Source organism: Tenrec ecaudatus, chromosome 13 (assembly GCF_050624435.1).
Source record: "Tenrec ecaudatus isolate mTenEca1 chromosome 13, mTenEca1.hap1, whole genome shotgun sequence".
Lineage (NCBI taxonomy): Eukaryota > Metazoa > Chordata > Mammalia > Afrosoricida > Tenrecidae > Tenrec > Tenrec ecaudatus.
Genome location: NC_134542.1, coordinates 62,508,835 through 62,536,688, shown reverse-complemented (window position 1 = coordinate 62,536,688; position 27,854 = coordinate 62,508,835). Strand labels below are relative to the sequence as shown.

Below are 27,854 nucleotides of genomic sequence, written 5' to 3'. Positions count from 1 at the left end.
GACGTCAGCCAGTCCCGTCCTCGTTCTACTCTACTGGGGCGGCCCAGAAACCTCCCAACAGTCCTACACCCACACCGGTGACCTTGCATCTAATCCCCGCCCCACCAAATACGCACACCTCCTGCTCGCCCTGTTGACACCATTAAATGTTGCTCCACCCTGAGGGGGGTGAAGTCATTCTGAATACGGGGGCAAGGAAAATCCCAAGGGGCCAAAAGGTCTTGCAGACAGTATCTTATTTGAGTTTTTCAAAAGATCTCCTGAGGGATTGCTGTTCAGGGGAGCGTTTGAACCAGCATAGTTTCCTTATTTACCTGCAGGAGGATTTGTTTGGGCAGGATAAGTTGGCTGTTGAACTTGGAAGTGCACTTGAATGCTATTTAAAATTAAAATATACTCAAAACACCAACCACCCTGAAATGTCTCTCTTCTGAGGGGAAGGAGAGACTCAACGCTCTTGGGTTCATTTTAGAAACAACCTCGAGCGGTAAAATGCAAGTTTCTGGGGGCAAGAAGGTTTAGATAGCAAAGCACTAACAGCCTCTCTGGAGTGGTACAGGGAGCCCTGAGATGCTGCGGGTTAGGTGCTGGGCTGCCAATCACAAGGTCAGTGGTTCAAACCCGCTGCCTCTCTGAGGGAGAAAGATGAGGCTGTCTGCTCCACGGGAAACTCCACACGTTCACTCGCTAGGAGTTGGAATCTTTGGTTTGTTTGGCTTCTGGTGTGGTACATGGTCTCTCATTGCAAGTTCTAAGAAAGTTCTGACCTAGCCCCCCTATTCCCTTTGCTAGGGGATGTCTGCTGAAGTTTGTTCGGTGGACTGCCTCAGCCCACAGGGAAGGGCCCTGGAAGGGGAGAAAGTCCTGGCTTTGAGCTCCTCCCCCCACCTTTTCCTCTCTACTCACTCTCTTGGTTGGAAATATCTGATAAGGAGAAATGCTATGGAACCTCACAGAGTCCTGGACTCAGGAGCAATTAAAATACTAATCCCACTGCTCCAGGTACCAAGTCTGCCTTCTTTGCTTTTATTCCACCAGTACTTACTGAACAGCTCCTATGGTATCTTGGGCTGGACTCTGGGATCCAAAGAGAAGTCACTGGGAAAGAAAACGAATCCCAAAACACTGTAACGGGGGTGTAGTCCACATGCTTCTAGAACGAAGAGAATGTAGTTCTACCAAGTACCGCAGTGTCAAGAAGTGCTTCTCAGAGGAGGTGTGTTGGGGTCCCTCAGTATAGGGGTCTTCCAGACTAGGGAGGGAAGGACATACCACACAGAGGGAGCAGCACATGCAGAGCAAGTGGAAGAACGAACAAGGTCTGGGCTCGAACACGGAGGAGTTCGCAGTGGGGCATTCTGGATGAGGAGGAGAAGTACAAAGGGCCCATGTTAAGAAGTCTGGACTTCCTCTGTAGGCAATAGGGAGTCAGGGAAGGCTTTAAACTGAGATGTGAGGAGGCCACATATTTGGAAACGTAACTTCTGGGAATACTGCTTCTCGAGTGGGGAAAGGAGAGTGAAGATGCAGAGCAAAACCAACCATGTAGAGAAACAGAATCAGGCTGAAGGGGCTTTTAGGAGGTAAAAAGCACAGAACTTGGGATCAACTGGCTCTGGGGAAGAGAGGTAAATATTAATACCAAGCTTTCCATCGTGAGGGCCTGAGAGGTGGCCGTGCCACTCACCAAAATGAGGAACATGGGAGGAGGGAAGAAGGCTTTGCAAGGGACGCTAATGAGTTCAGTTTCAGGTCTAGAGTTCATAGCTTTGCTTTGCGGCTGGCAAGTTGTACGACCCTAAGCAAATCACTTAATTTTTCTGAGCCTCAGTTTAATCATCAGTGAAACAGTCAATAAAGTTATCTACTGTATAGGTTTATCATCAGAGCAGTGCATGTGGTTGGGTGTGTGCATTAGGTTATCTCCACCAGATCCAAGTGTGTGCCCTATAGAAAGCTAAGCTCTGGAGAAAAAACCCACCGCACACACACATGCACATGTACTACACTAATCACCACTTAAAACTGGGGAGTGGGGGACAGTGAGAAAGAAAGCTCATGGAAATCAACGGTAACAGCCATTGATGCTTAGTACTAGGTCAGATCAAGATCAGATTGTTAATCAGACCTCTAGTGATTCTCCCACCTCCTCCCTCCCCAGAGAACTCATGCAAAAAATGTGGTCTTGGTAGCATACCACTAAAGAGGAACTCTCTTAGTAGATGTCAAAAAGCTTCTGTGTTTTTTTTATCTCACGTGTCTTTCAGGGGATGTTTGTAGCCACCCACTCTCTGAAGCTCCCATGTGGCACCGTGTAATGGAGGAAGGAGTGCTGAACATCTGACCTTGCCACTTACCCTGGATGACATTTTTGATGCCATTACAAGCAAACGAGCAACAAAAACATATGTCGTAGGCAATTCCAACTCATAGGAACCATAAAGGAAAGATTACAGTAAAGAGGTTTTATTTTCACTTATCAGATTGGCAACCAACAACCCCCACCACAGAACCACTTCCACCCTCCAAGTGACTTGGCAGGGTGGAAGTGGAAGTTGATTCATCTCCATGGGGAGTCATCTGGCAACATACATCAAAATTAGTAGCACACACATATTTTGGCTCAGTACTTTCACTTCCAGAAAAGAATTTCCAAAACCTAAAATCTTGAACGTGTGTCTGTAAAAGACTGAAAAACAAGTTAATCCATCAATAAAGGAGCGGGTAAATAAATTGTGGTGCATGTATACAGCATGGCACCATGAAGAAGCGAAGTTATGCAACAAACTTCTGTATGGGATCACGTGAAATGAATGACACTCTTGGTACAAAAGGAAAAAGGCATGATGCAGAAGAGTCTGTCTCTTGCCACAATTTGTGTAAACAATTAGGGATATGGATAGCTGTTGCCTTGTACAGGTAATAAAGTATCTCTGGAAAGATATACAAAAATTAATGAAATTGGATGCCTTTCCAAAGTGGGTGGGCGATCTGGTGGTGTTGTGGTTACCAGTTGGGCTGTTAACCCCCAGGTCCGAAGTTTCCAACCACTCCTCGGGAGAAAGACAGACTTTCTACTCCAATGAAAGAGTTTCAGTGAGAAATGAAGAGGGATGGAGAGGGAGGGGAACACATCCTGGCCCACCAAACCCATCCTGCTCAAAGCAGACAATGCACGGAGAAAACCAGAGGGCCGGCCCCACCATGAGACATGACCATGTCCCTCACTGAACCATAGCACTATGGGAGACAACACTGGAGACACAGTGTGGGAATTGTGCCCAATCTGACACCATCACACTGGGACGAAAAACTAAGGGCATGCAACAGAGCATCAAGGGGAGCAAAGTGATGAAATCCCTGGGAAATACCAAAAATAGACTTTGGAGACAGAGTGTGGTACCCCATCAGACTTGACTGGAAAACACTCGTAAAGGCCAACAGACAGACCTTGAATTATTTATAGGCTTTTCCACTTTTGTCAGTGGCTTTCGTTTTGTTGTTTTTATTTTCTTAGTTGTGATTATTTTGTTGCTTTTGACTTCCTTTGTTATTTTGTTTGGCTTTGCCTGGTTTCAGCGCTTATTAAGGTGTCTGCATATCTATCTAGGTAAGATAGGTGAGATAAACCATTGGGAGATGAAAAGAAGTGGACTAATGGTTGTGGGGGGGGCGGGGAAGACGGGAGAAGGGGAGATGGGAAGAAGGAAGGGTGGGAGGAACCAACCCAGAGACAAGGGAACAACAAGTGAACTAAAATCAATGGAGAGAAGGGCGTAGGATGCCTAGTGGGGCTTAATTAAGGGCAATGTATCAGTGAAGAATTACTAAACCTGAATGAAGGCTGAACATGATGGTGGGACAAGAGGAAAGTAAAAGGAAATAGAGAAAATAACCAGGAGGCAAAGGACATTTATAGAGGTCTAAACACAGGCATGTACATATGTAAATATAGTTATATATAATGAGAGGGAAATAGATCTATGTACTTATATCTATATGTTAAGAATTAAGGGAAAAAATGAAGGTTGCAGATGGACATTGGGCCCCGACTCAAGTACTCCCTCAACACAAGAACACTCTGTTCTAATAATCCAGCATTCTGTGATGCTCATCTTCCCAACAGGATTGCTAAAGGGTGCATAAGAGAATGTGGTGAAGAAAGCTGATGGTGCCCAGCTATCAAAAGATATAACATCTAGAGTATTAAAGACTTGAAGATAAATAAGCGACCATCTAGCTGAGAAGCAACAAAGCCCACATGGAAGAAGCACTTCAGGCTGTGTGATTATGAGGTGTCAATGGGATCAGGTAACAGGCAGCTAAGACCCAGAACCTAATCATATCAAATGTGAATTTGTGGCGGGGGGGGGAGGGGCATGGAGTGGAGACCAAAAACTCATCTGTAGACCATTGGATATCCCCTCACAGAAGGGTCACAGGGAAGAGATGAGCCAGTCACGGTGCAGTATAGCACCGATGAAATACACAACTTTCCTCTAGTTCTTTGGTGCTTCCTTCATCCCACTATCATGACCTCAAGTCTCCTTTACAAATTGGATTAGACCAGAGCATGCACACTGCTACAGATAAGAGCCCATAACACAGGGAATTCAAGATAGATAAGTCCTCAGGGCCAACAATGAGAGTAGAGATTCCAGGAGGATTAGGGAAGGTGGGGGGAGAAAGGAGGAATCGATCACATGGATCAACATATAACCCCCTTCAGAAGTATGAACAACAGAAAAGTGAGTGAAGGGTGACAGAGGACAATGTAAGATATGAAAATAATAACCTATAACTTATCAAGGGCTCATGAGGGAGGGTAAGCAAGGAAGGGCATGGGGAAAAAACGAGGAGTTGATTTCAAGGGCTCAAGTAGAAAGAAAATGCTCCGAAAATGATGATGGCAGCATATGTGCAAATGTGCTTGACACATGGATGAATGTGTAGATTGTGATAAGAGATGTAAGAGTCCCCAGTAAAAGTATCTAATTAAAAAACCTCTCATATCATGTTTTACTTGCTCAAAGTTTGGTGTGTGTTTTTCCTGCCAGCCCGCAGGCCGTGCAGTTCCGGGTTCCCTCAAAGTTTGGTTTTCTAATAACTTCTAAGAATTCCATCACATCTGAGCCTTTTCATGATTATGAGGATTAGCACCTCCGTTCTTCAGCTAAGGAAACTGAGATGTGCAAAGGCCAATTGTTGTCCAGAAGAACAGTCAAAATAAAACCTGGGTCTCTTGGGAAAAAAAAAAGAGTTATAGTCTTAGAAGCTCACAGGGACAGTTCTACCCTGTCCTATAGGGTCGCTATGAGTTGGCATCAATTCTATGGTCATGACTTTGTATCCCTGCCTCCCCTGCAAAAAAGGGGGAGATGGGTGGCTGGGGACTGGGGTGGAAGGACCATCTTTAATTTTTATTCTTTTGTATCCTTTTTGTATCCTAATGTCCATGCAAAGTTAAATTGATCATCTCTTCAAAAAACAAAGCATTACATGAGTGAGTAAACACATGGTTAGGATACCGCTGGCCTAGGGCCTGGGTGTGCTTGCCTGTGTTCATTCATGTCCTGATTTGCACTTGCTAATCCAGCTCAGTTCACCCAGGGACACCAAAACTCTGGTGCTGATCAAGCTTCAGAAAGCCAGTTGTGGTGAAAAGGAGAGGAGGGGATCCTTCCCCTTGCTGGGCAGGTGGAGACATGAGCACACCTTCATCCTCTCTTGCAAGGTGGGAATCAGGTTTAATTAGCAAATTCCAAAGGGAGGGCAGCAGGCCCCCAGTTAACCTGTGTCTCCTAGAAATGAGGTGCCTCCAAGACCACTGCTCTGCGTGCTCTGGGCCAAGGCCCAGCACAGTGCAGAAGGGCTGCTTCCCTCCTCCCTCTCTGCAGACTGGAAGAGTCAGGAGTCAGGGAAACTTAGCCGTCATCCTGGAAGCCAGCCTTGTAGCCTCTGAGCACAGTGAGTAGTTCCCCTTCTCTAAAAGGAGGATTGGATGGAGCTAATCTCTCAGGTGCCTCTAGTTTTTACATGTCATGCTGAGAAAGGTCCCCCTGTAGCCAGAGGAAGAGGTAGAGCTTAGGCCAAAGGACATCTTCCTTGTAGATCCCTGTGGCTCAAATGTTTATCCAGCCAACACAGGAGTGATGCAAGGAAAGCAGGGCTGGCTCCTTCCTCTTGAGGACCAACATTCCATGCTTTCCTCTATCCCACTGCCTCAGATCCACTCGTCATTTGCTCTGAAGAGACTTGAAGAAACAAACCCGTTTCACGGTCCACCCAACTGGCATCACCATCATCAAAGCCCAAGCTAAGGGGAAGGACCGGAGAGAACTTGCTTTGCAAAGGCATGTCTTGTCAGCAAAGCATGAGTGGCTCTTACTGACTACCTCTTAAGGATAGTTTCTGGGTCTTCAACCCGATTGGATGTAAGCTTGACCTTGACCTCTCTGTCCCTACTCCACCACCCACAGGCTGTGATCAGTGGTTCAGGTACACTCATGCTCCAACTAGCTATGACATCGCTGTGCTGGCTCAGGTTCTCCTCCCACAGCCTCACGGCCACCCTCCTCCACAACTTCTGCAGCAGAAAGTCACGAGGTACAGTTCTGAAGAACCTTGCTTGAGAATCACCCCAGAGGCTTCTTAAGAGTAAAGAATCCTGAATCAGACCTATTGGATTAAATTCTCTGGGGGTAGGCCAAAGAACCTGCATTTTAAAACCAGCTTCTATGATGACTCTTACCTACACTAAGTGGTTTTGGGAGCCAATAATCTAAGAATATCCATTAGCCAATATTAGTCACGGTGAAGACACTTTGTTCTGTGCGATCTTTAATTGGGGCCAACACGCATTTCCCTAAGAGGAAAACCAGCATTACCCCCTGTGCGCCAAGCACCGGGAAACAGCATTCCAACGGTTCCTTGGGGAAAATCAAACTTCCAACAAGCAGGCTTACTATTTCAGTTATGATGACACCTTCAAGCCCTACCATCATTTTGGGATGCTGGAGATGTTGCTAATCTTTCTTTTTTTTTTTTTTAGCAACCTCACTGCTATCAAGTCAATTCTGACTCCCAGTGACCCTGCAGGCCAGAGTAGAACCATCCCACTGGGTATCTGAGGCTGTACATCTTTATAAGAGCAGAAAGCCTCATCTTCCTCCCAAGGAGCTACTGATGGGTTCGAACTACACACCTAGTGGTTACACCTGGCAAGACTAGGAGTAACCCATTACATCACCCACATCTGGTTTAAGAGAAAAGATTTCTTTCCCCAGCTCCCAAACAAGCAAAAGACATTCTATGCTTTGGGACTGTGGAGCCAAGAGTTTACATGTGCCCAAGGGTCTCCAGAGGCACACAGGAAGGGGTTTGTGGAAGGGGTTGTAAAGGCAGGTCCAGGACAACTGTAAATATACAGGCTGCCCTCCTTCACTTCTCTCTTTCTGGGACAGAAAGAGAATCCTGGGGGAGGGGAGAGTGGTAGTGGGTAGCTGCTGGTGAGCAGGACAGGAGAAATTTCAAAGGATTCCCACATCAAACACAACTTAGCAATGGGGCCCCAGTGCTGTCGCCCCCTGCTGAGAGCACACAGCATCAGGATCCAGCTCGGCAAGTGACCCTGGGGACCTCAGGTTTGAGCAAGTAATACAATTAGTAAGAAAGATTTCCTAAACCCCATGAAAATCTGAGACAAAGTAAAAAGTTTCTTGAATTATCATATAGTCATATAGTTCTATAATGCTTGCCTCAGGAAGTGCTCTCTCCATAGAAAATGGCAGATTAAATAAGGAAAAGGGTAGATTCCGATATTTCTAGAGTGGACATATAAGATAGGTAAGACCTGTGCCAGAACTGAATCCCTTGCCCAGCCTGGCCCTCCCTATAACAATGTGTGCCCACACAATAGTTGATTGACTCAGAACCTGATAAACCCAGAGTATTGACTTAAAACCAGAGCTGATCAAGAACAATCTCGGGGAAGGAGAATGGCAATTCTGTGGCCCAAGGAGTGGGACATACCGGGGACTTTGAGACTAATCAGTGCAGAGAAGGATCAAAGGGAATGTAGTCTGTGTGCAAGTACCAGGCCACTGCAACAAAGACCTAACCCCCCACCCACTCTCACCCATAGTTATGAAAACAAACCCAACCCTCCACCCACTCTCACCCATAGTTATGAAAACAAACAACTTTTCTTTCTTTTGGCACTTTCTTTCCTATTTAGCTGAGGCTAAAGCTTGAACAGTTTTCTCAAGGGAAATGGTGTGGAAAACTCATGGGTACAAATCAAGGGTTAATCATGTGTTAAGAGGGACCCAACCTTTTGGCACATCTATTTAGCAGTAAAAATCTGATCCTTGTTGCCATTGAGAGACTTTTAAAGACACCTAGGCTGCCAGTCCCCCGGCACCCCCAATCTTAGAAAACAGATCTTTTAAGTTGATGGGTTTTGATCGTACTCCACAATCCACCTGGGTTTTCTGTATTAAATCTTGGGTTACAGACAGCTGGCTGTCACTGATCTCAAAAGAGGTTTACCTTGATAACCTACTGGAGTCTCTGGGCTAAAGAGTTGTGACAGGAACCTGGTAGGACTGTGAGAGCGGAGACATCCAGCCTGTGAATGCTGGTGAGTAAAGTCTAGTGGGACAGGGCAGAAGGAAGACAGGCTGTGAACTCAATGACATCACATTTGTAGAGCCTTTTTTTTTTTTGCAGAGACTTTTGCATGAACAGCACCCAGGTGGGCTGGATGATCAAGAGATTTACCTACATTGCAAGCCTGCACTAGCTCTGAAGGGACTTTCCCTTAGAGAAGGGCATTTGTTTCTCTCCTTATGGAAGCTAGTCAGGGCTTCGGTCACTCGACTGGATGGGTATATGTAACCCTTCATCTCCCAGTCTAAACCCAGAAAATCAGCAGCCCAGGAAACCTTGGGCCCCTTTAGCTTTGTCCTAAAGCTGAAGCTTAGCTCAGTGTCTCAACATCTTCCTCCCTTTTTCCTCCTCTTGGCTTAACTTCAGCTGCACCTGGCAGCCTACAATTTTGGTCTAGCTGTGTCTATTTACAACTCCAAATCCCTGGACGAAACTTATTCCCTGGACTCGTGTTTTCTGGACTTCCTCGAAGTTGAACTTTAGACACGGGCTCAATCACTGTTTCATGACAAGTGGGTCTGTGAAAGAACAATAAAATCACAGCCACCATTAGCTGGAGTCTGTAATAGTTTCAAAGGCATTTGAATAAGCCAAGAGGGGACTCTTTAAAGTCTTTATTCACAAAACACCCTCTTTCATTACTGCTTTGCATAATTTATTTATTTATTTCTGTTACTTACCCATAGCTCCAGAGAAGGAAGCATTAAAAAAGGAAAAGTTCAAGGGAGCAGAAAGTTTGTTAATGTAAAGCTTGTCTTGCATCTTTGCATCCCTCCTCTTCATTTCCTGTGCCAATTGCACTTTTATTTCCCGTCTCTCTACACTCAGTTAAAAAAAAAAGAAGAAAAAAAATCACCACCACCAACAAAAAACCAACCATATTATCAAGGGAAAGACGTGAGCCCATTAACATTGTGCGCCCTCAGATTTCACTCGCAAGAGACAACGCAGCACTTATCTGATGGAACAGAAGCTTTAATTGCTTCGAGGTACAAGCCAGTCCAAACCTCTGAGATCGGACCCATCCCCGGGAAGCCTTTGCGCCCTCCAGCCAAGCATCTCTGAAAAAGCACGCGTGCCCAGCACCCTGGTGTGTGCCAACTTCCCAGATGGGAGGGCAGGGGGTGGGGGGCACGAACACCATTTGACCAGGAAGGCTAACTCTCTGTTTTGACAACATAGTCAAAAAGGGATGGGGGTAGGGAAGGCTACCTCTGCTAAACAAGGCGGAAACTGTATCTTCTGTCCAAATCAAAATCTGGCAATCCAACAAATCACGAGCTACCAGTGCGGCTCCTCATGGTGCCACCTGGAAGGGGTAGAAGACGCTGAAGGGAATACCGCGGGGCAACGGGAAAGAGTCAAAAACGTATGCAGATACCGCACCGCCTCTGCTACAAGCACCCACCTCACCTTTTCATTTGGTCCCAGGGGTCAGGAGGAAGAGGGAGTGGGAAGGGGGGGCTTTAGGAGGTAACCCTAGCACAGAGGCGTCAGAGAAAAAGTGGAGGCGAAACTGCCTTCCCAGGAAAAAGTCTTCGGACAAATAAATCCTCACCGGTCAAGGTCCACGCTTTTTAACCCTTTCCACACCGCAGCGCCCACCATCCGCCGTCTAGGGAGCCAGCTCCAATCCGCATTCCAGAACAAGCGCGAACTTTCCCTATCCCCGCCCTCCCATCGCGTCCTCGCCCACAGGCCACCTCCCCTCCCCTCGCCCAATACCTGTCCAAGGCACAGGCGCCCAGCGCTCACGGCCTGGCAGTTCCCAAGGTCCGACCGCCTCTACCCAGGGCCGGAGGCGGGCGGGAGGGATGGAGGCGGTGGTGGGGTGCGGGGTGGGGGTGGGGGAGCACTGGGCGGCAGCTCCCGGCAGGTTTGGCGAAGTTGCCGGCAGGGCAGGCGCGTGGAGCCGCGCTCCAGTCGGGGACCGCGGCCGTGCGGGGAAGGGGCCCATTGGCTGCCCGGCGCCACGTGGTCGCCCCGGCCGCTATATTAGGCCACTATTTACCTCGGGCTGGCTCGCCATGGCTCGGCCAGGCCAGCACGCGTAGGGGGCGAGAGGCGGTGCGCTCCGGGAGGGCGGGCCGGAAGCATGAGCTCCTACCTGGAGTACGTCTCCTGCACGGGCGGCGGCGACGTGCTCAGCTTCGCGCCCAAGTTCTGCCGCGCCGACGCCCGGCCCGTGGCCCTGCAGCCCGCCTTCCCCTTGGGCGGCGGCGAGGGCGCCTTGGTCGGCTGCCTGCCCCTGACCGTGGCCGGGGCGCGCCCCGCGCCCTCGCCCCCCGCCGCGCCCGCGCAGCCGCCCGCGCCCCCGTTCGCGCCGAGCACCCTGGAGGGCGCCTACGAGCCGGGCGCCGCACCTGCCGCGGCGGGGGGCGCGGACTACGGCTTCCTGGGGCCCGGGCCGCCCTTCGACTTCGCGTGCGCGCGCGGGAGGGCGGCCGACGACGGCGGGCCGCACGTCCACTACGCCGCCTCGGCCGTCTTCTCGGGCGGCGGCTCCTTCCTCCTCAGCGGCCAGGTGGATTACGCGGCCTTCGGGGAGCCCGGGCCCTTCCCGGCGTGTCTCAAGGAGCCGGGGGACGGCCACCCCGGGGCCTTCCAGACGGCGTCGCCGGCCCCGGGCGCCTACCCCAAGTCCGCCTCGCCCGCCTCGGGCCTCCCCGCCGCCTTCAGCACGTTCGAGTGGATGAAAGTGAAGCGGAACGCCCCCAGGAAAAGTAAGTCTGGCCGCCCTGCCCTGCGCGCGCCCTGCCCCTCGGACAGCGCCGCCGGAGGCCGCGGGAGCGCCCGAGGGGTGCCCCGCACCGTGCATCCCGGGCGGGGGCTCTCCGCGGACGCGTCCCCCGCAGCCCGGAGGGCTCGCTCGCTGCCCGCCCGCCGTCGCAGTCGGTGGCCACGCTCCCGGGCCCCGCCGACGCCCCGTCTCTCCCCCGCAGGCAAACTCGCGGAGGACGGAGCCGCCAGCCCCTGCAGCGCGATCCGCACCAACTTCAGCACCAAGCAGCTGACGGAGCTGGAGAAAGAGTTTCATTTCAATAAGTACTTAACTCGAGCCCGACGCATTGAGATAGCCAATGCCTTGCAGCTGAATGACACCCAAGTCAAAATTTGGTTCCAGAACCGGAGGATGAAACAGAAGAAGAGGGAACGAGAAGGGCTCCTGGCCACAGCCAGCCCCATGGCCTCCTTCCAGCTCCCCCTTTCAGGGAGAAGCCCCACCAAGCCAGGCAAGCGCCCTGCGAGCCCGCCCCAGGCCCAGGAGCCTTCCTGAGGGATGCTCTGGGGGCTGACTTAGCCCGAGGAAGTCAAGGCCAGGCCCAGGTCGGAAACGTCCAGCTCCGCCGGGGCTGGGGGTGAGCTGGGCAGAAGTTCACAGGGGTTTCCCATGGGCAAAACCACATTTCCCCCTTTGGCTTCTGAGTTGCAGCCAGTGTGTGTACAGAAATTCGTTTGATGCCTCTTAAGCCACGTGTGACTTTTATCAGGAAGAAGGGACCCAGCTGCCAGCCCACCCCTCTGCTAATTTGCGGAACTTAGTCTTACGCAGTTCTGTGGGTGGTGAGGGGCGCAGCTTCCTCATAAGCTCACAGGAGCATCTGCCCAAAGTTCTCCTGTTTTTGTTTTCCTTGAAAGGATAAGGCAACATGTACTCAGCTTCTTGAGGTGACCAAAGCTAGCGAAGAGCTCCTTGATGTTGCTTCAATGAGCTGCTTCAATGGTGAGCTCCACCTTTGTACTCTTTTCCCTTTAAAAAGCAGTTTCTACCTCTCCACGTGCCTGAGTGAAGATGCAATCACTGTTTAGTTAGTAGTTGAACAAACTCACAGGGTGGGTAAATATTGAAACCTGAACTCTACCTTGACCTCAGTTGCCCAAACTTGAATGTAAATATATACAGTATGTATATTTTTAAAAAAAGACTTGCTTGCAACAAACTTAATATGTGACATATGATGTCATAGCATGTAAACGGTTTGAATTTCTTTTTTGTAATAAAAATTACAGAACCTGATCCTCTCTGCTTTTCCTTGAACTGCTTTCAACTTGCTTCTCTTCCTTAAAACTGATTCCATTTCCCCTCCCTGGCGGGTCCTGATGATTCTGCTCTGGGAATTTGCCTCTGCTGGTAACTTTTTTAAATGATGCTCCTTACAGGTGGGCTGTCCGTAAACACAGCAAGTCAGGTCAGTTATCTGAGCACTTCAGGGAAGAAAGCAACCACACTGCCAAATATCCAAGTCTGGAAGGAAGCCCCTTCTCGCTTTCACTGCCCCAGTTTTATGGTGGGTTTCTGGACTACACATTCAGGCAAGGGCTAGGTGTCACCTGTGGGGATGCTGGAAAGCTAAGGAGACACTTGTTCTCGGAGGGAGAGGTGACCTGAGGACTTTGCTCCCAGGCTAATGCTCTCCGGAGCGGGACATCTGGACATAAGAAAGTTCTGAACAGTTGAATTCTCATTTTCAAAGTCAAGAATTACAAAGGAGTCTGGGAGAGGCCATCTGAGTTTTGCACTTCCTCTAACCCCCCACTGAGCCTCAGTCTGAGAGACAGCATCACGGCCCTGTTTTTATAAAAATAAAATATTTTCAGATCCACTCATCTGGAAGAGCCACAAACACAAAATGTGCCAGGTGGCCCAAAGGTCTGTGATAGCCTCTCCTATAACCCAGCTTCCAGGTTAGCCCTTCCGCACCCCCTAGCTCTCATCCTTAGAAGCACCCATAGTTGACCAGGTTTTTGTGAAACCTGCCAGAAATAATTGGAAAACAAAATGCATTAGTAATGCATAATCACTTGATCTTAGCCAAAAGGCCCAGAAACATACTAATGCCTAATCAAATGGATACTTGAGACAATTGTACAGACCATTCTCTCCTTTTAGCTTAATCACTTCCCTCCCCCCACCCTGTGTAATGAGGCACATCCTTAATGCTCCATGGATTTCACCAGATAGGCTTAAAGGTCCAAATACTCCAGATAAAACCCTCAGCTCTCCTGGCCGTTGGCTTTTTCAGATTCTAGGACAGGGCTTCCAATCCAATCATTCACAAGTCTGAGCAATTGTTCAGGGTTCCTTTTCCTGTAAGACACCAATGTGAATAGTTGTCTTAGAAAATTGAAGTTACACTCAAATTCCTGTCCTTTGAACTAGCGTTTCACGGATGGGGCTGAGGAAATTAAATGATCTGTTCTAGCAAGCTCAACTGACCAGGGAGGAACTCTGTCGCCTAAAAATAGCAGGTCTGTCAATATTATTCTTATGTTTCACCATCTGCCCTTCGATAACTTGATGTGAATCAGATCGTGTTTGGGACAACAGCCCCCTTCTGAGCTCTTTAGCTCTTTAAAAGGACTTGTGAGCCACTCATTTACAGCCACCTCCGGGGCTTCCCTGCAGAGGTCTCTGACATGACAATGTTTCTTTTTTGATAAGCATTCAAATGTACACCTAAACAAAAAAAAATACCAACACGCTTGGTCATTTCCTTAACCCGCCACCCCTTTCTCTGAGAAAATACAGCTTGTCTGTTTGAAGCTGGGACCAGCACTTAGCAGCCCTGATGGATGTCTTCCTGGATGAAGTGGCTATTTTGACATACATAGAATGCTGTTCTATGAATCAGGCCAATATTAGCTATTTTTTGACCAACCCCAGGGATCTTTAAAAGCTTTCTTAATGCAGATCACTATACAGCTATCTTCAGTATTAGGGAGCATCCTGGCGGGAGATGGGGGACAAAATAGGTGACCTCTGGAGGGCCCTTCCAGCAAAGCAAACACTACAGAAACAATCCACTGACCTGTGCATCTTTCACTTGGGGACACGCTTCGGGAGAGAGGGTGCTGGGTTCTAAGAAAGCCAACACAGTCTCGAGGGACAGCGAGGGCATTTGTACAGAAAATGCAGATGGGGCATTATGAAATACATCCTGGCAGCGTAGATATTGAGCCCCTGGGGGTCTGGACAGAGCATCTTCTTCTGCATTGTTCAGAGCCTTGTGTTATTTTGAGCCAGGTCTTCCACGAAGTAGGAAGATGATGGTACAAACTGTGAAACTGCTAAAACAATCCCATGTCTATTTTACAAGATTTCACATGAAATGTGCTCATTCACCCTCTGGCAAGTCATAAAGCGTGAACACACAGCGGACAATCCTGGCTGTTGTAGAATTAACTAGTCAACATGTCTTTGTCTGTCCATAATGGCCTTGTGTCTACTTTTCGGGAGTCGGGCTAGTAGGGCTTAGGGATGAAGAGAGAAGACATTTGATCACATATCACATTTTCATCATTTGAGTGCGAACAAACGAGGGACCTGCTGTTGTAAAAACTTAAAGCCATGTCAGCTGGCTCTGCAAAAGACTAATTGGGCATGCTTTATTCTGTCTCCGTCTCATATGTGGTGAGGTCCAAGACAAGGCAAGGCTATGTCTGATGATCATGTCATCAGAATAAAGGAGCTGGTTCAGGAGGGTTGCATAAGCTCTGGGGTTCTTAATTATTTCTTATGGCCCAAGAAATGTTCTGTATTTGCCGAATATTGAATTTAAAAACCTCAGGATCTAATCAGGTTCAGAGAGATGGTTAGTCTGACCACAGACCTCTCAGCAAGAAAAATGTCCATTGTTAAAACTTTATTTGTGGTTTTAAAGTGAAACCATAGTGCACATACCTCACAAATAATGATAAATCTTCATCTAACTAGAAATCAAGATTTTCATGGTTTTGACCTCTGGTATATATAGTTCTCAGGCATGAATATGTAACAATATACAAAACCTATTTCAACATCTCATTTATAACTGTTTATGTCATAAACAGTTATGCTATTCATCACCAATATATTTTCAGGAGAAAACTTAACTACAGAAATAGAGTAAGAGAAAAGCAGTCCCAAGTACTGATATGAAAGGCAGGTCTATTACTTAGATTGTCAAGTTTAAATGCCATTCCTTCTACTTCTTGATATTGTTTGGAAAGACAGCCAGGGAGTGCTCACCTGGGTTTGTAATGACCAAGGGAGCAGGCCACACACACATTTGAGGCCTTTGTAGAACTGGCTAGATTTTATTTAGCACATCTCATTCTTCAATACATTTTGAAGGTTTGAAGCTTATACATTTGGGGCAGGGTGAGGGTGGTGGTGGGATGTTGCTAAGTAAACAACAAGAACAACAACAAAGTTAGAAAAGCAAGGTTGCGAGGAACTAGAAGGGCCAGGCCAAGGCCCCGCTTCTGTTTCTTCAACGCATGTTAAATCTCTCTCTGACTCTTCTTGGAAACTCTTGCATTCCCACCACCCAGGCACTGCCTGTAGGATGATATAACAATGATTGCTTTTCTCCAAGGACAATAACGTGGAGACAGATCCACTGCTTGCAAAACTTCAAATGCACCAACTAGTGCGAGAGGAGAGCAAGGATAGGCTGAGACTTTGTTTCACCCTGTAGATTTCCCCACCCCATTCTGCTTTTCTGAGTTACTCTTGGCTGAATTACTTCACTGCCCAGGAATTGGGTCTCTGTCTCAGCTAGGCGGGTTCTGCAGTATTTCCTTCTGAGTGCTTCAAAGTACTTGAGACAAGTCTGGCCAACTTGGCTTATAAGGAGCATTCCGGCTACTTCTTCCACAATAGGTCTGGTTGTTCTTCTTGCAGTTCAGAGTATATTATCCATTGCCAGCACCATAATTCAAATGCATCGTCTTCTTTATTCATTATTCAATTTCACATGCATATGAAATGATTATGAAGACTGTAGCTGATGTGGGTCAGGTGCACCTTAATCCTCAAAGTGACACCCCTGGCCCCTTTAACACTGCAAAGAGGCTTTATGCAGCAGATTTGCCTGCTGCAATCTGTCATCTGATTTCTTGATGGCTTTCAGTGTGCTGTGCTTGTGGATTCAAGCAAATGAAGTCATTGACAACTTCAATCTTTTCAATTCAAAATGAGAAGGAACAGCTGTAAACACTCATTGTCAATCCTCATCTTTACGCACAATTATGTACTATTTTTACTGAGGGCTTCATTTTTAATTAAATTTTTTTCTTTTTCTTCAGAAAGTTTCCCTCACCAACTTGTCTCTGGGGCTAAGGCTGGACTGGGGAAAGTGGTCAGGGAAAATCCCAACAGAGAGAGCAGCAGGAGGCATTCCCCCTGGGGCGCAGGTGTCTTCTCCATGGTCAGGAGCTGGGTTCTCCTGTTGTTAGTATGCGGTCAAGTCAGTGCAGACTCATAGTAACCCGATGACCGGAACACCCTCTGCTCCTGTGCCAGCCTCACAATTGTTCTCTGGGTCCGAGGCCATTGCTATAGCCACTGTGTCAGTCTTGTCAAGGCCTTCCTCTTTTTCACCGTCGCTTCATTTTACCAAGCCTGATGTCCTTTTCCAGGGACTGGTGTCTCCTGACAACATGCCTGTGTTGGACAGGGTTCTCTAGAGAGACAAACCAGATCACTAGTAATTATATATAAATATATTTATAAAGATAGATATATAATACAAGAAACAAACTGTTAAATTATATACAGATAGATACTACAAGAAATTAACAGTTAAATTATAAAGCAGTGAGACACTAGCAGTCCTTTAAGGCTTGAGAGCCACCAGTTGCCACTCCCCTTCTGTAGAGAGAGCTGGGCTGTATATACCCAGGCAGCAAACGGCAAGGCAGTTCACCAACTGTCACCAACTGTCGGTCCCCAGCTCCAGAGACGAACATTCCAATCCTGTGGGATTGGAGGGACCTCAACTTACAGCGACCCAGTCCATAGACTAGGCATCCCACAGGTGGTGTACCCCTTTAAATTGAGGCACAGAACAAGCAAGGCGAGGCTCACCGAGCCATTTATCCCTCCGCCTTCAGTTAATCCTACTTGTGTTTGTCGGCCAGGCTGGCACAATAAACTATCGCAATGTCCATAGCATGTGAGCTGAACTCTTCGCCAGCCTTACTTCCAAAGATCATTCTGGCTGTGTTTTCTCCAAGCCAGACCTGTTTGTTCTTCCGCAGTCCGTGCTACTTTCAGGATTCTTCACCAGCACCGTCATTCAAGTGTATCAACGCTGCTTCGGGCTTCCTTATTCAATGTCCAACTTTCACATGCCTGTGAGGAGGTTGAAAATACCATGGCTTGGGTCAGGCGCACCTTAATCCTCAAGGCAACGTCCTTGCTTTGAACACTTTAAAGTCATCTTATACAGCAGATCTACCCAGCGAAACGTGTCACTTGATCTTCTGACTGCTGTTTCTGTGGACACCGAGTGTGAATCCTGTCAAGGACTTTGTCTTGATGTTACCCACTGGTCCAGTGGTGAGGATTCTGGTTTTCTTGACACTGAGTTGTAACCCTACTGAAGGCTGCAATCCTTGATCTTCTTCAGTAAGGGCTTCGCATCTTCCTCACTTTCAGCCGGCAAGGTTGGTAGTAAACCTTCTCTAGTCCTGATCCCACATTCTTCTGTGTAGAGTCCAGCTTTCCTGATTCTTGCTCAGCACGCAGGTGAAGTATGGTGCAAGGACGCAGCCCTGACACACACCTTTCCTGATTTTTAAACCAGGCGCTATTCCCTTGTTCTGTTTGCACGGCTGCCTCTTGATTTATGTACAGGTGCTGCAAGGGCACACAGAGGTGTTCTGGAATTCCCGTTCTTCTCAAGGCTGTCCATCGTTGATTATGGTCTACATAGGTGAATGCCTCTGTATAGTCAATAAAACACAAGTAAACGGCTTTCTAATATTCTCTGCTTTCAACTGACATCCCTCTGTCGTCAGCAATAACACCCCTTGTTTCACATCCTCTTCTGAATTCGATCTGAATGTCTGGCAGCCCCCAACAATGTGCTGGTGCAACGATTGTTGGATGATTTTCAACAAAATTTTACTTGCATGTGGTATTAATGATGTTGTTCTATAATTTGCACATTCTGTTAGGTCGCCTTTATGTGGAATGGGTATCAATACAGCTCTATTCCAGTCAGTTGGCCAGGTAGCTATCTCCCAAATTTCTTGGCATAGATGAGTCCGTACTATTCCCTCTTTGTAGTCTTTTCTTAGTCTGGAAGCTCCACCGAAAACTTCACTTTGGGCGACCCTGTTGGTATCTGAAAATATCAGTCACACAGCTTCCTGTATCACAGCAACACACAAGCCACCACAGTATGACAGACTGACAGACAAGTGATGAGGGATCCCCTAGGCCTTTTCTGAAATCTGAGAGACAAGGTGGTGCGGTGCCCATTTCTTGGAAGAGAACGAAAAGTGACAGAAGACATGTGAAACGGAGAGAGGCAAGAGTGGGCAATGTCAGCCTTTCTGGTCTGAAATGACCCCCTTCCTCTTTAATTTGGGAACCAATGTACAAGGCTCACACTCTGCCCACCACGATTGGTGCAGAGAAGAGGGATGGAGAGTCTGATAAGAGACCTTTGGTGCCAGTCCGGCTCAGATATTCAGGATGCGTGACCTGGAACAAACCACTGCACTTCCCTGAGCTTACACTTCTTCCCCACCCGTCGAAGGGGCTGCTGCTATTGTGGCGCCTTCGTCTTCTGAGGCTATTGGAAGGATGGGGGAGAGAGAAAAAATGGGGCACTGCTGATACCTGGAGCTGTTATGAGGGGCAGTGCGAGGTCAATTGTGATGAGAGAACCCAGTCCCTCCATGCTCCGTCCTTTCCCTTCTCATCGCAAGGTGAGGAATAGGCAGTCCCAGTACCAACTCAAAAAGAGCCCACTGCTACTGTGTTGATTTGAGAAATGTATCATGTTGTAGCTCAGTAACAGGAGGCTCTTACCGAAGTGGTATGTGAGAGCTCTAGAATTACTTTTTGTGGTCTTAGAACCTATTTGTGTCTTGTGAACTCGATAGTATTTATTAGTCTTGACTTGAGGAGCATAAAAGTTCTTGTGATAAATTCTCAAAAACTTACTCTCAGAGTCAGTTCTGACTCCCAGTGACCTTAGAGGAGAGTGTAGGATTACCCTTTGGGTTACTGAGGCTGTAACTTTTTATAGGGAAAGATAGCTAGCCAATGGGCTCGAACTGCTGACAGTGTGGTTAGCAGCCTAAAATACACCCCACTATGCTACCAGGATGCCTTCTGGCCGAGCTTTAAGACCTGTAACAGGCAGCTGGGATGGAAAGACACACGTTGAGGTATAAAAGCATTTACATATATGACAGGTATTCATGGAGTTCCCAGGTGCTAGGCCTAGACTATTAAAAATGAAGATGGAAGAGATACTGAGAAGGGAACAAGAATTGTAAGCACTTATATTGGAGGATAAGTGAAGATCCACAGTTATTGACAAAATTAGCAAGCTATTGATGGTACGCAGTAAGAGAGGAAAGTAAACTGACATTCCTAGACAATTAATGAGTGCAACAGCTGCCCGCTCTGAATTAAATGAGTGCCCAAGACCCGAGAGGAATCCGGCAAGAATTAAGAACGAAAGTGGCATCAGACCAGTATCCACAGCTTCCAGCTTACTGGCTCATTCTAGCAAACACAGAAGCTTATGTCTAGCACATCTTGGCTCAGCTCTTTCTTCCAAAAGGATGTGAGATTTTACCTGGATGGTGTTCCGAGGCTCAAGTGTCATACGCCAAGCAGCAACGATGGTTTCATGAGTTTCCTACACATTGGTACCTCCCATCGTTGAATTTACCATCTTCAATGACAGAGGAGCTTTGTTGGTGCAGTGGTTAAGAGCTTGTCTGATAACCACAAGGTTGGTGGTTTGAGCCCCAAAGCCCCTTTGCAGGAGGAGATGTGGAGTATCTTGGAAACCCCATGGGTCAGTTCTACTCTGTCCTGTAGGGTCGCTGTGAGTTCAATCAACTCCTCAGCCCTCGCCTTATTGTGAAGGAACCCCGGTGGTGCTGTGAATTAGACATTTTGCCGCTAACCACAAGGTCAGTGGTTCAAAATCACCAGTGGCTCTGAGGGAGAAAGGTGAGGCTTGAGGTTGTCTGCTCACATAAAGGCTTACAGTCTCAAAAACTCAATATAGAGTCCCTGTGTCCAAATGTATTTGATAGTAATTATATAAAAAATGAAACCTACCCTGGCAGTGGGGAATGTGAATTATTTCAATTGTGAACGGATCTGTAGGCAACTATTTTTACTGGGGTTATATGAATGTCTTAAATGGAAAAGATGGGGGTGGGGTGGGGCAGTAAGCTCCCTGCAAAGATCCTTTGAAGCTCAATTAGTGGCTAAAGGACCAAACTAAACCCGTTGGGTTGAGTTGCTTTAGATCAGCTGTTCTCAACCTGTGGGTCGTGACCCCTTTGGTAGTCGAACGACCCTTTCACAGGGGTCGCCTAAGACGATCGGAAAACACATACTTCTGATAGTCTTAGGAACAGAGACACCTCTCCTCTGTCTGTCTCCAGGGGGGTCCGTCCACATGCAGATACGCCCACACATGAGTCTCCCAGTGTGAAGAACGTTACCCATGCTACACCATGCTTTCAGACAAAAATTCATTTATTTGTAATTAGAAAGAAATATTTCACAATATATAATTACATATTGTTTTTGTGATTCATCACTAAGCTTTAATGATGTTCAATTTGTAACAATGAAAATACATCCTGCATCTCAGGTATTTACATGATGCTTCATAACAGTAGAAAAATGACAGTTATGAAGTAGGAATGAGCATAATTGTGTGGTTGGGGTCACCACACCTGAGAAACTGCATTAAAGGGTCGTGGCATGAGGACGGTTGAGAACCAAGGCTTTAGATTTAGAGAAACCCTACCTGGTGGGTAGAACTGAGTGGAACTGCCTCGTGGGGTTTTCAAGCCTGAGCAGCCAGTGGGTTATGACAGTGACCTTTGGGCTGGCAGCCAAGTGCTCAGCCAATAGAGTATTTTGTTTTTCCTAATTGCCTATAATCCAATTGTTAAAGTAGTGTCAGTATTCAATTACTTCTATGAGTGATTACTCAAGGAAATATAAATGTTTACACCTCCTTTTACATAGGAAACTCGAGCTCCATCTCAAACACAGGACGTCTGGGTTTCACTGGGAAGGGACAGGAAGGAACCGACTAGAGTTGTAGACAAGGCCTGTTCAAGGGATAAAGGGGGGAGGGAGGGAGGGAGCCTGAAAAGACAAGTTAAAACTGTAATATTTCTCATTCAGGCAAAGATAGCGTACTATTTGTCACTAAAAATCTTAAATGGACTTTAAGAGTATTTTAAACGTCTTTGGGTTAATCTGCCAAGAAGCACAATTTATTCTTCTGTTTTGACTACAAATAATCTATTTTTCTAACAGCATCTGGTTCTTTCGCAAACGTCAAAAACAGCTGTGTTTATATCTCTGAAGATGCTTCGGAATTTGTCACATGGTGAAGCTATTGGAGAACTGTCAAAGTCTGCTCTCGCTGAAGCCCGAGATTTCTTTTGGCTTGGGTCTTGATTTTGAAAAATGCATACATTTTATAAGAAATTGTGGAAGATTTCTTCACTGGCCCCATGTAAACACACACTTAGCTATTTTATTGCATCGAATATGTTTTTTGGACAAAGGTGAGTGAATGTGTAGTTGTCCCTATCAGTATTCATAACAATAACAAGCGGAGGCTATACGCCAGTTATTTAAAAATAAATGGATATTCCAATTCTGTATCCTCCTTCCAATTTTAGGCACAGAGCACAATGATCACTTGGAACTCAGGACCAAGAGAGTTAGCATAAAGCTTTCTCAATTCAGAGTACATAAAAAATTTTGAGAACATATTTGGATTTCAAAAAATATGGTTTAAAAAATCTTTGTTCTTCTTCCTTTATTAGAAGGCGTCTTCAGCAGCTGTTCTCTTTGTCAAGCAGGGACATGTGTCCAACTTTTGGTTTAATCAGGTTCTCCTTCTTTTGTTCGATTTAAGTAAATTTAAATTTAATATTGTTTTTTAAAAGATAGAATGCATGGCCTTCTTCCAGTTTCATAAAATTATTTCTGTGTTTCCAGCTCTCCCTCGATGTGTTCATCCATCACTCTTACTGTTGTGTGTCTACATAAGATGTCAAGAAAGACGTTCACCTAATGTGAACAATGGTGATTTCCAGATTTGTTGATTTTTCCCCCTTCTAGTCCTATTTTATATTTTATGAATTTAAAAAGAGTTCATCTATAGTGGAAACAATAAAACCTAATAGTTTAAAATATAAGAAAACTAGAAAAATGCATTTGGTAACCGCAGTTCTTTTTGCCAGTGAAAGGCCCCAGAGGAATTAGATAATGCATCTCATGTGCCAATTCCTGAATAATTAAATAAAAATGTCTGTAATATACACGGGTGTACACATGAGTCAAATAAATGATAGATAAGGGATATCATTCATTTCTTCATCAGGGAATTCAGTACTTGGGTGTCACATATGTTCAATTTTCATCGTACCAGTTGGAAACCAACTCTGAATTGTGCTGACAGAAGCAGAATTCATGATTAGCAAAGGGAGAAGAAAGTATTCCTCCAGCATTAAGTAAAATGGAGATGCAGAAAATATGGAAAACTATCTTCTGATATTCACTGTTTCATAGTTAGAAAGCAAAGCTAAAGAAATGCCATTCTTAATGTTTGTAAAGACCCAAGCAAGCTTTCTATGAGATAATTCTTCTTTTTAGAATGCTTCTTCTTAATAAACTTAAAAAACTTTCCATTTTATTGGAGAGCAACACCCAACAGTCTTTCATTTCTATCACAGGAAGGCATAGTTGTCTGTGAAATGAACAAACACTACAAAATCAATGCTCTATCTTAACTTACTTACATCACTGATTAGTTGTGATCTTTAAAAAACAAACCATGGTGTGTATATTTAATGTACTTATGCAAGTGTGCTACATTTTGTAATAAAGGTAGTTGAATAAACACATTAAAAGTGTACCCACACTAGCGTATGAATGAATGAATGAGAGCTAAGACTAGCGTTCTAGACTTCCAGCGGCAAGAGTGCGAGGTACAGACAGCAGTAAACACTCGGATCACAGAGGAAAGCAGAGCTGTCAGGCAGACTGCATGTAGAAGAGGCAGAAGACAGAGGTAGGGGTGCATTTCAGTAGCTTGGATGAAAGACAATCAAAGGACCACAGAGAAGGCAGGACAGCACATAAAAGACACTTTGAAGAAAACGTGTGAAGCAGTTACTGGCTGACGGAAAAGAGGAAGGGCGAGAGCGCTCGCAGACCTGGATGTCCTAAGGGTAGGGATGGTTTCATTGTGCGCCTCTCCACCACTAGACATTGCAGATAACACTGTGGTTTTCCAACGGACACAAAATTATGCATATGCTGAACTACAAATAGCAGATTTCTGAGTTTTCTGATGGGCAGATTCTGGATGGCTGATGTGATAGGTAAGTTTTATTGTGCCAACCTGTCCTATAAACACATACATGTGGGATTAATTGAAGGGTGGAGAGATGAATGTCTCAGTGAACCGCTCCTTTCTTGTTCTCTGGTCTCTTGTTCTCTGATGGTGGGACCCGTGTGCGGCTGCCTTAGCTAGTTCTCTGACTCAGCTGGCAAGGCTCATTTCCTGTGAGACATCTCTGAGGAGAAGCCACATGGACATACCTTGATGCAGCCCTGGGTGCTGGAGCAGCCGCATGGAGACCCCTGCCAGCGCTGAGATGCTTACACGCTCACTACATGGTTTTTCTCCCACAGTCAGCATCATTGGGTGTGTTTTGTGAGTTTGAAGAGTACTTTGTAGATTGATGTAGGACATATGGGCTAATGTCGGACTTATGGGCTTGGACTGGACTGGGTTGGGATCCTTTCTTAATGTACACTTTATATAAAACTCTCTCTTATATACTGAGTTTCTGTGGATTCGTTTCTCTAGTTCTAGTCTATGCAGACTAACACAGCTGCACTTTTCTCTTTGTGTGCATGGTGTGAGTGGTGTGTGAGTGTGCTACTCGACTTGCCTACCTCCATTACTCACGTGGCCTTCCCATAGCCAGAAACGCTCCCTTCTCAGACCTTCTCCCTCATCGACCTTCTCCCTCATCGACATTCACATATGTCTGCCTACTTTCCCCTTCTTCCGGACTTTGTTCTGGGCTCCTAGCTGGTGGATCGTGACATGGATTGGTGGGTATCTCCCAGGTAGGATGGATTGAATTGGGACCCCCTCCAACCCCAAATGTGGGTTGAAACTTGAACCCCTGTGTTACCAACTCAGGGCTTGCTCCGTGAGGCCGAGACAAAGAGAGACTGGATGAAAGTGCAAGGAGGAAACTTGACTTTGGCTGGTCGAGCAAGGAGCAGGCCACGAGCAGAGTTGCCAAGGCAAGCTCCCCAATAAAGGGCATGTGTAGTTTGATAGGGGTACACCCGGAAGCAAATTGTGGGGATTTTGAATATGTAGAAGATTCCTGAGGAATGGTCATGAATATGCATCAGGAGTGGTTCTGATTCTTTCTTTGACTTGTTTTTTGTTTTAATTAAAATATCATTTTATTGGGGACCTGTACAACCTTATCACAATCCATACATATATCTATTGTGTCAAGCACATTTGTTGCCATCATCATTCTCAAAACATTTGCATTCTGCTTAAGCCCTTGGTATCAGCTCTTTGAGTGGTTCTGATTCTTGACAGGAAATGGTTTATGGGACTTCTTGATTCCAAATGCCATCTGAGTTGACCCAGTGATGTCTTTACTGATTTGGTCAAGTTTCACTTCTTTGACCAAAGTGCTTTCATTCGGGCGTGACCTGAAGGTGTGACTGTCCTTTCTGCACGCGTTTGGTGAGTCAGATCCGCTTGTAACTGATATTTGTTTGTGGTCATGAGGACCTTTTCCAGGAGGAAAGGGCTCAAAGAGACAGGTTACCAGCAAGGAGAGTATGTGTTAATTATAGTCAGTATATGAGGTACATATATATTTCAACAACCTCTGACAACATCGCTTATATCCCAAGGATAGGTTCATTGGACGAGCTATAGAATTTACACCATTACACAGGGCCAAGCAGGTTGGGAAGTGGTCTTACCTCTACCTGTAAATATGGCTGTGCTCAGAAAAAGATGGTTACTGAGGTTATATCGGAGTAGGGTGGATCCTAAATCTAATCACTCCTGAGTTACACAAAAAGCAGAGAAGACAGCGAGACATACACAGAGGGAAGGTAGATGCTCAGGCCCACTAAAGAATGACAGAGAACTCATAGACCCCCTGATGAGGAAGGACACCCCAGAGCCTGCCCTGCATTCAGACTGTGAGGAGGAAGCTAAGTTTGTTCCTTAGGGCAGCACTAGATAGCTATGATATCAAGTAGCATGTCTACACTTTCACATGGTTTAAATTTTTTAATGGATCCTAAATCGGCATCCCCTCGATGGCAGTGAGTTGTTGCTGTTAATGAATCCTAAGGGGTCCCCAAGTGACATAAATAGCTAGGTGCTGGACTGCTTTTATTAAAGGCTGTGAGGTCTGGCGATTCATTTCTGAAGGGCCACAGCTTCAAGAGCCCTGGGAAGCAGTTCTAGTCCGCGCACACAGGGTTGTCATAAGTTGGGTTCCACTCGACAGTAACTAAAGACTCAAGGGGAATCCCTGGGTGCACAGAGTCCATGAACTCAGCTTGGTGGTTTGGCTCCACTCAAAGGTGCCTATGGAGAAAGGCGCAGGTGTTCAGCTTCAAAACCCTGTGGAGCATAGTTCGATGGTGACACACATAGGGTAGCCATCAACTAGACAGCAATAGGTTAGGGGGACCTAGAAGGAGTGAGGAAGTGGGTACTTCCCGAGAGAGACTGGCTGACGGAGTAGGAGGTGAGCCATAAATGGCCAGGACAAGTTCAAGGCCCTCCCAAACCTCTGGCACAGAAGAGGACCTGTCAGGGTCATATGTCATGGCAGCTCAATGGTGCTTGAGTGTGACATTCGGCTGAGGGAGGAAGGCCTTCTGTCACTGATAAATCCTCCCAGTTTGGGTTGAAAACATCTTTTTTTTCTTTTTTAGTCCAATCAAGAGCATGAACTTGAATATCAGAGGCCCTGGATTCCAAGGCTGGCTCAGTCACTCACATTTTGACCTTGGACACGTTATTTGACCTTGGGTGCTTCATTTGCCTCATGGAGAAATGGAGAAAACAGCACTTTATTGATACGGTCCTTGGGTGAGGATTCCATAAAACAGGAGAGGAACAGTATTTCAGGGAGGGGAGAATGGGAGAAACTCCTTCACCGTTACTGAGTTTTATTTTGGAATGATGAAAACCGGTCGGACACAGGTAGAGGTAGTACGTGTGCCAAATGCCATTGAATTGTCCACTTTAGAGAGCTGAGGTTTGTTTCATGTGAATTTCACCTTGATAATCATAAAAGGGTATCTGAGCCCCTCTTTGTAGCACATGGTAAACACTGCCCCAATGGTTGCCAGACTTCAGGCGGTTCTCGAGAAACACAGGCACAGCCATTGCTGGAGGGCTAGGGCTATCAGGCCACTCCGTAGCTGCTGGGGTTCCTGAGGCGGAGGAGGGAGAGCACCAGGTTGTAATTAAGAACCTCTCTGTGGTGGCTGAGGGAGACAAAGTGACCTGATGCCACGAGCCTGACATTGGATGTCTGCCCCATAGAAAGGAGGACTGCTTCAATGCGCAGGCCAAGCCGGAGGAAGGCCTGTCGGGGACTGAGTGGGGACTGTGATGGAGCCTCTTTCCCCAACCCTATGGCTTACCTGCCCTTTTTCAACATTCCACCCCACCCTTTTCTTTCATCGTTGGAGACTCTGTTTAAAATATCAATGCCCCTCCGGAGCTATTCGATATTAACCTTGGAGCCCGGGCAGCACCGTGCTTGCTGCTAACCCAAAGCTTGGTGGTTCGAGACCACGAGCCCTCTGCTGGAGAGAAGCAGGGCCGTTTGCTTGCTTGGAAGCCCTATGGGGCAGTTCTACTCGGTCCTCTAGGGTCACTCCACAGCAGAGGGCTTGGCTTGGTTTTGGCTTGGGATTGGTTATCTACAGCTGTGTGAAGAGGCACCTCAAAACATAGAGATGGGAAAAACAATAAACCTGCCTTGTTAGCTCCCCCAGCCTCTCTGGGCCCAGGACCCGTGAGTAACTTGGCTGGTCAGTTCTGGCTCCGATCCTGCAGGAGGTGTAGACACTGAAGTCGCAGTCATCTGAAGGTCACCGTGGC

General features: G+C 46.7%; 1 protein-coding gene across 1 annotated transcript; it reads left to right on the top strand.

Annotated features, from left to right (window-relative positions):
• Nucleotides 1-10,765: 10,765 nt before the first annotated feature.
• Nucleotides 10,766-11,947, top strand: HOXD1 (homeobox D1). The gene is made up of 2 exons (XM_075530394.1): nt 10,766-11,393; nt 11,613-11,947. Exons 1-2 carry the CDS (start codon nt 10,766-10,768, stop codon nt 11,945-11,947), a joined length of 963 nt encoding a protein of 320 aa, XP_075386509.1.
• Nucleotides 11,948-27,854: the final 15,907 nt, after the last annotated feature.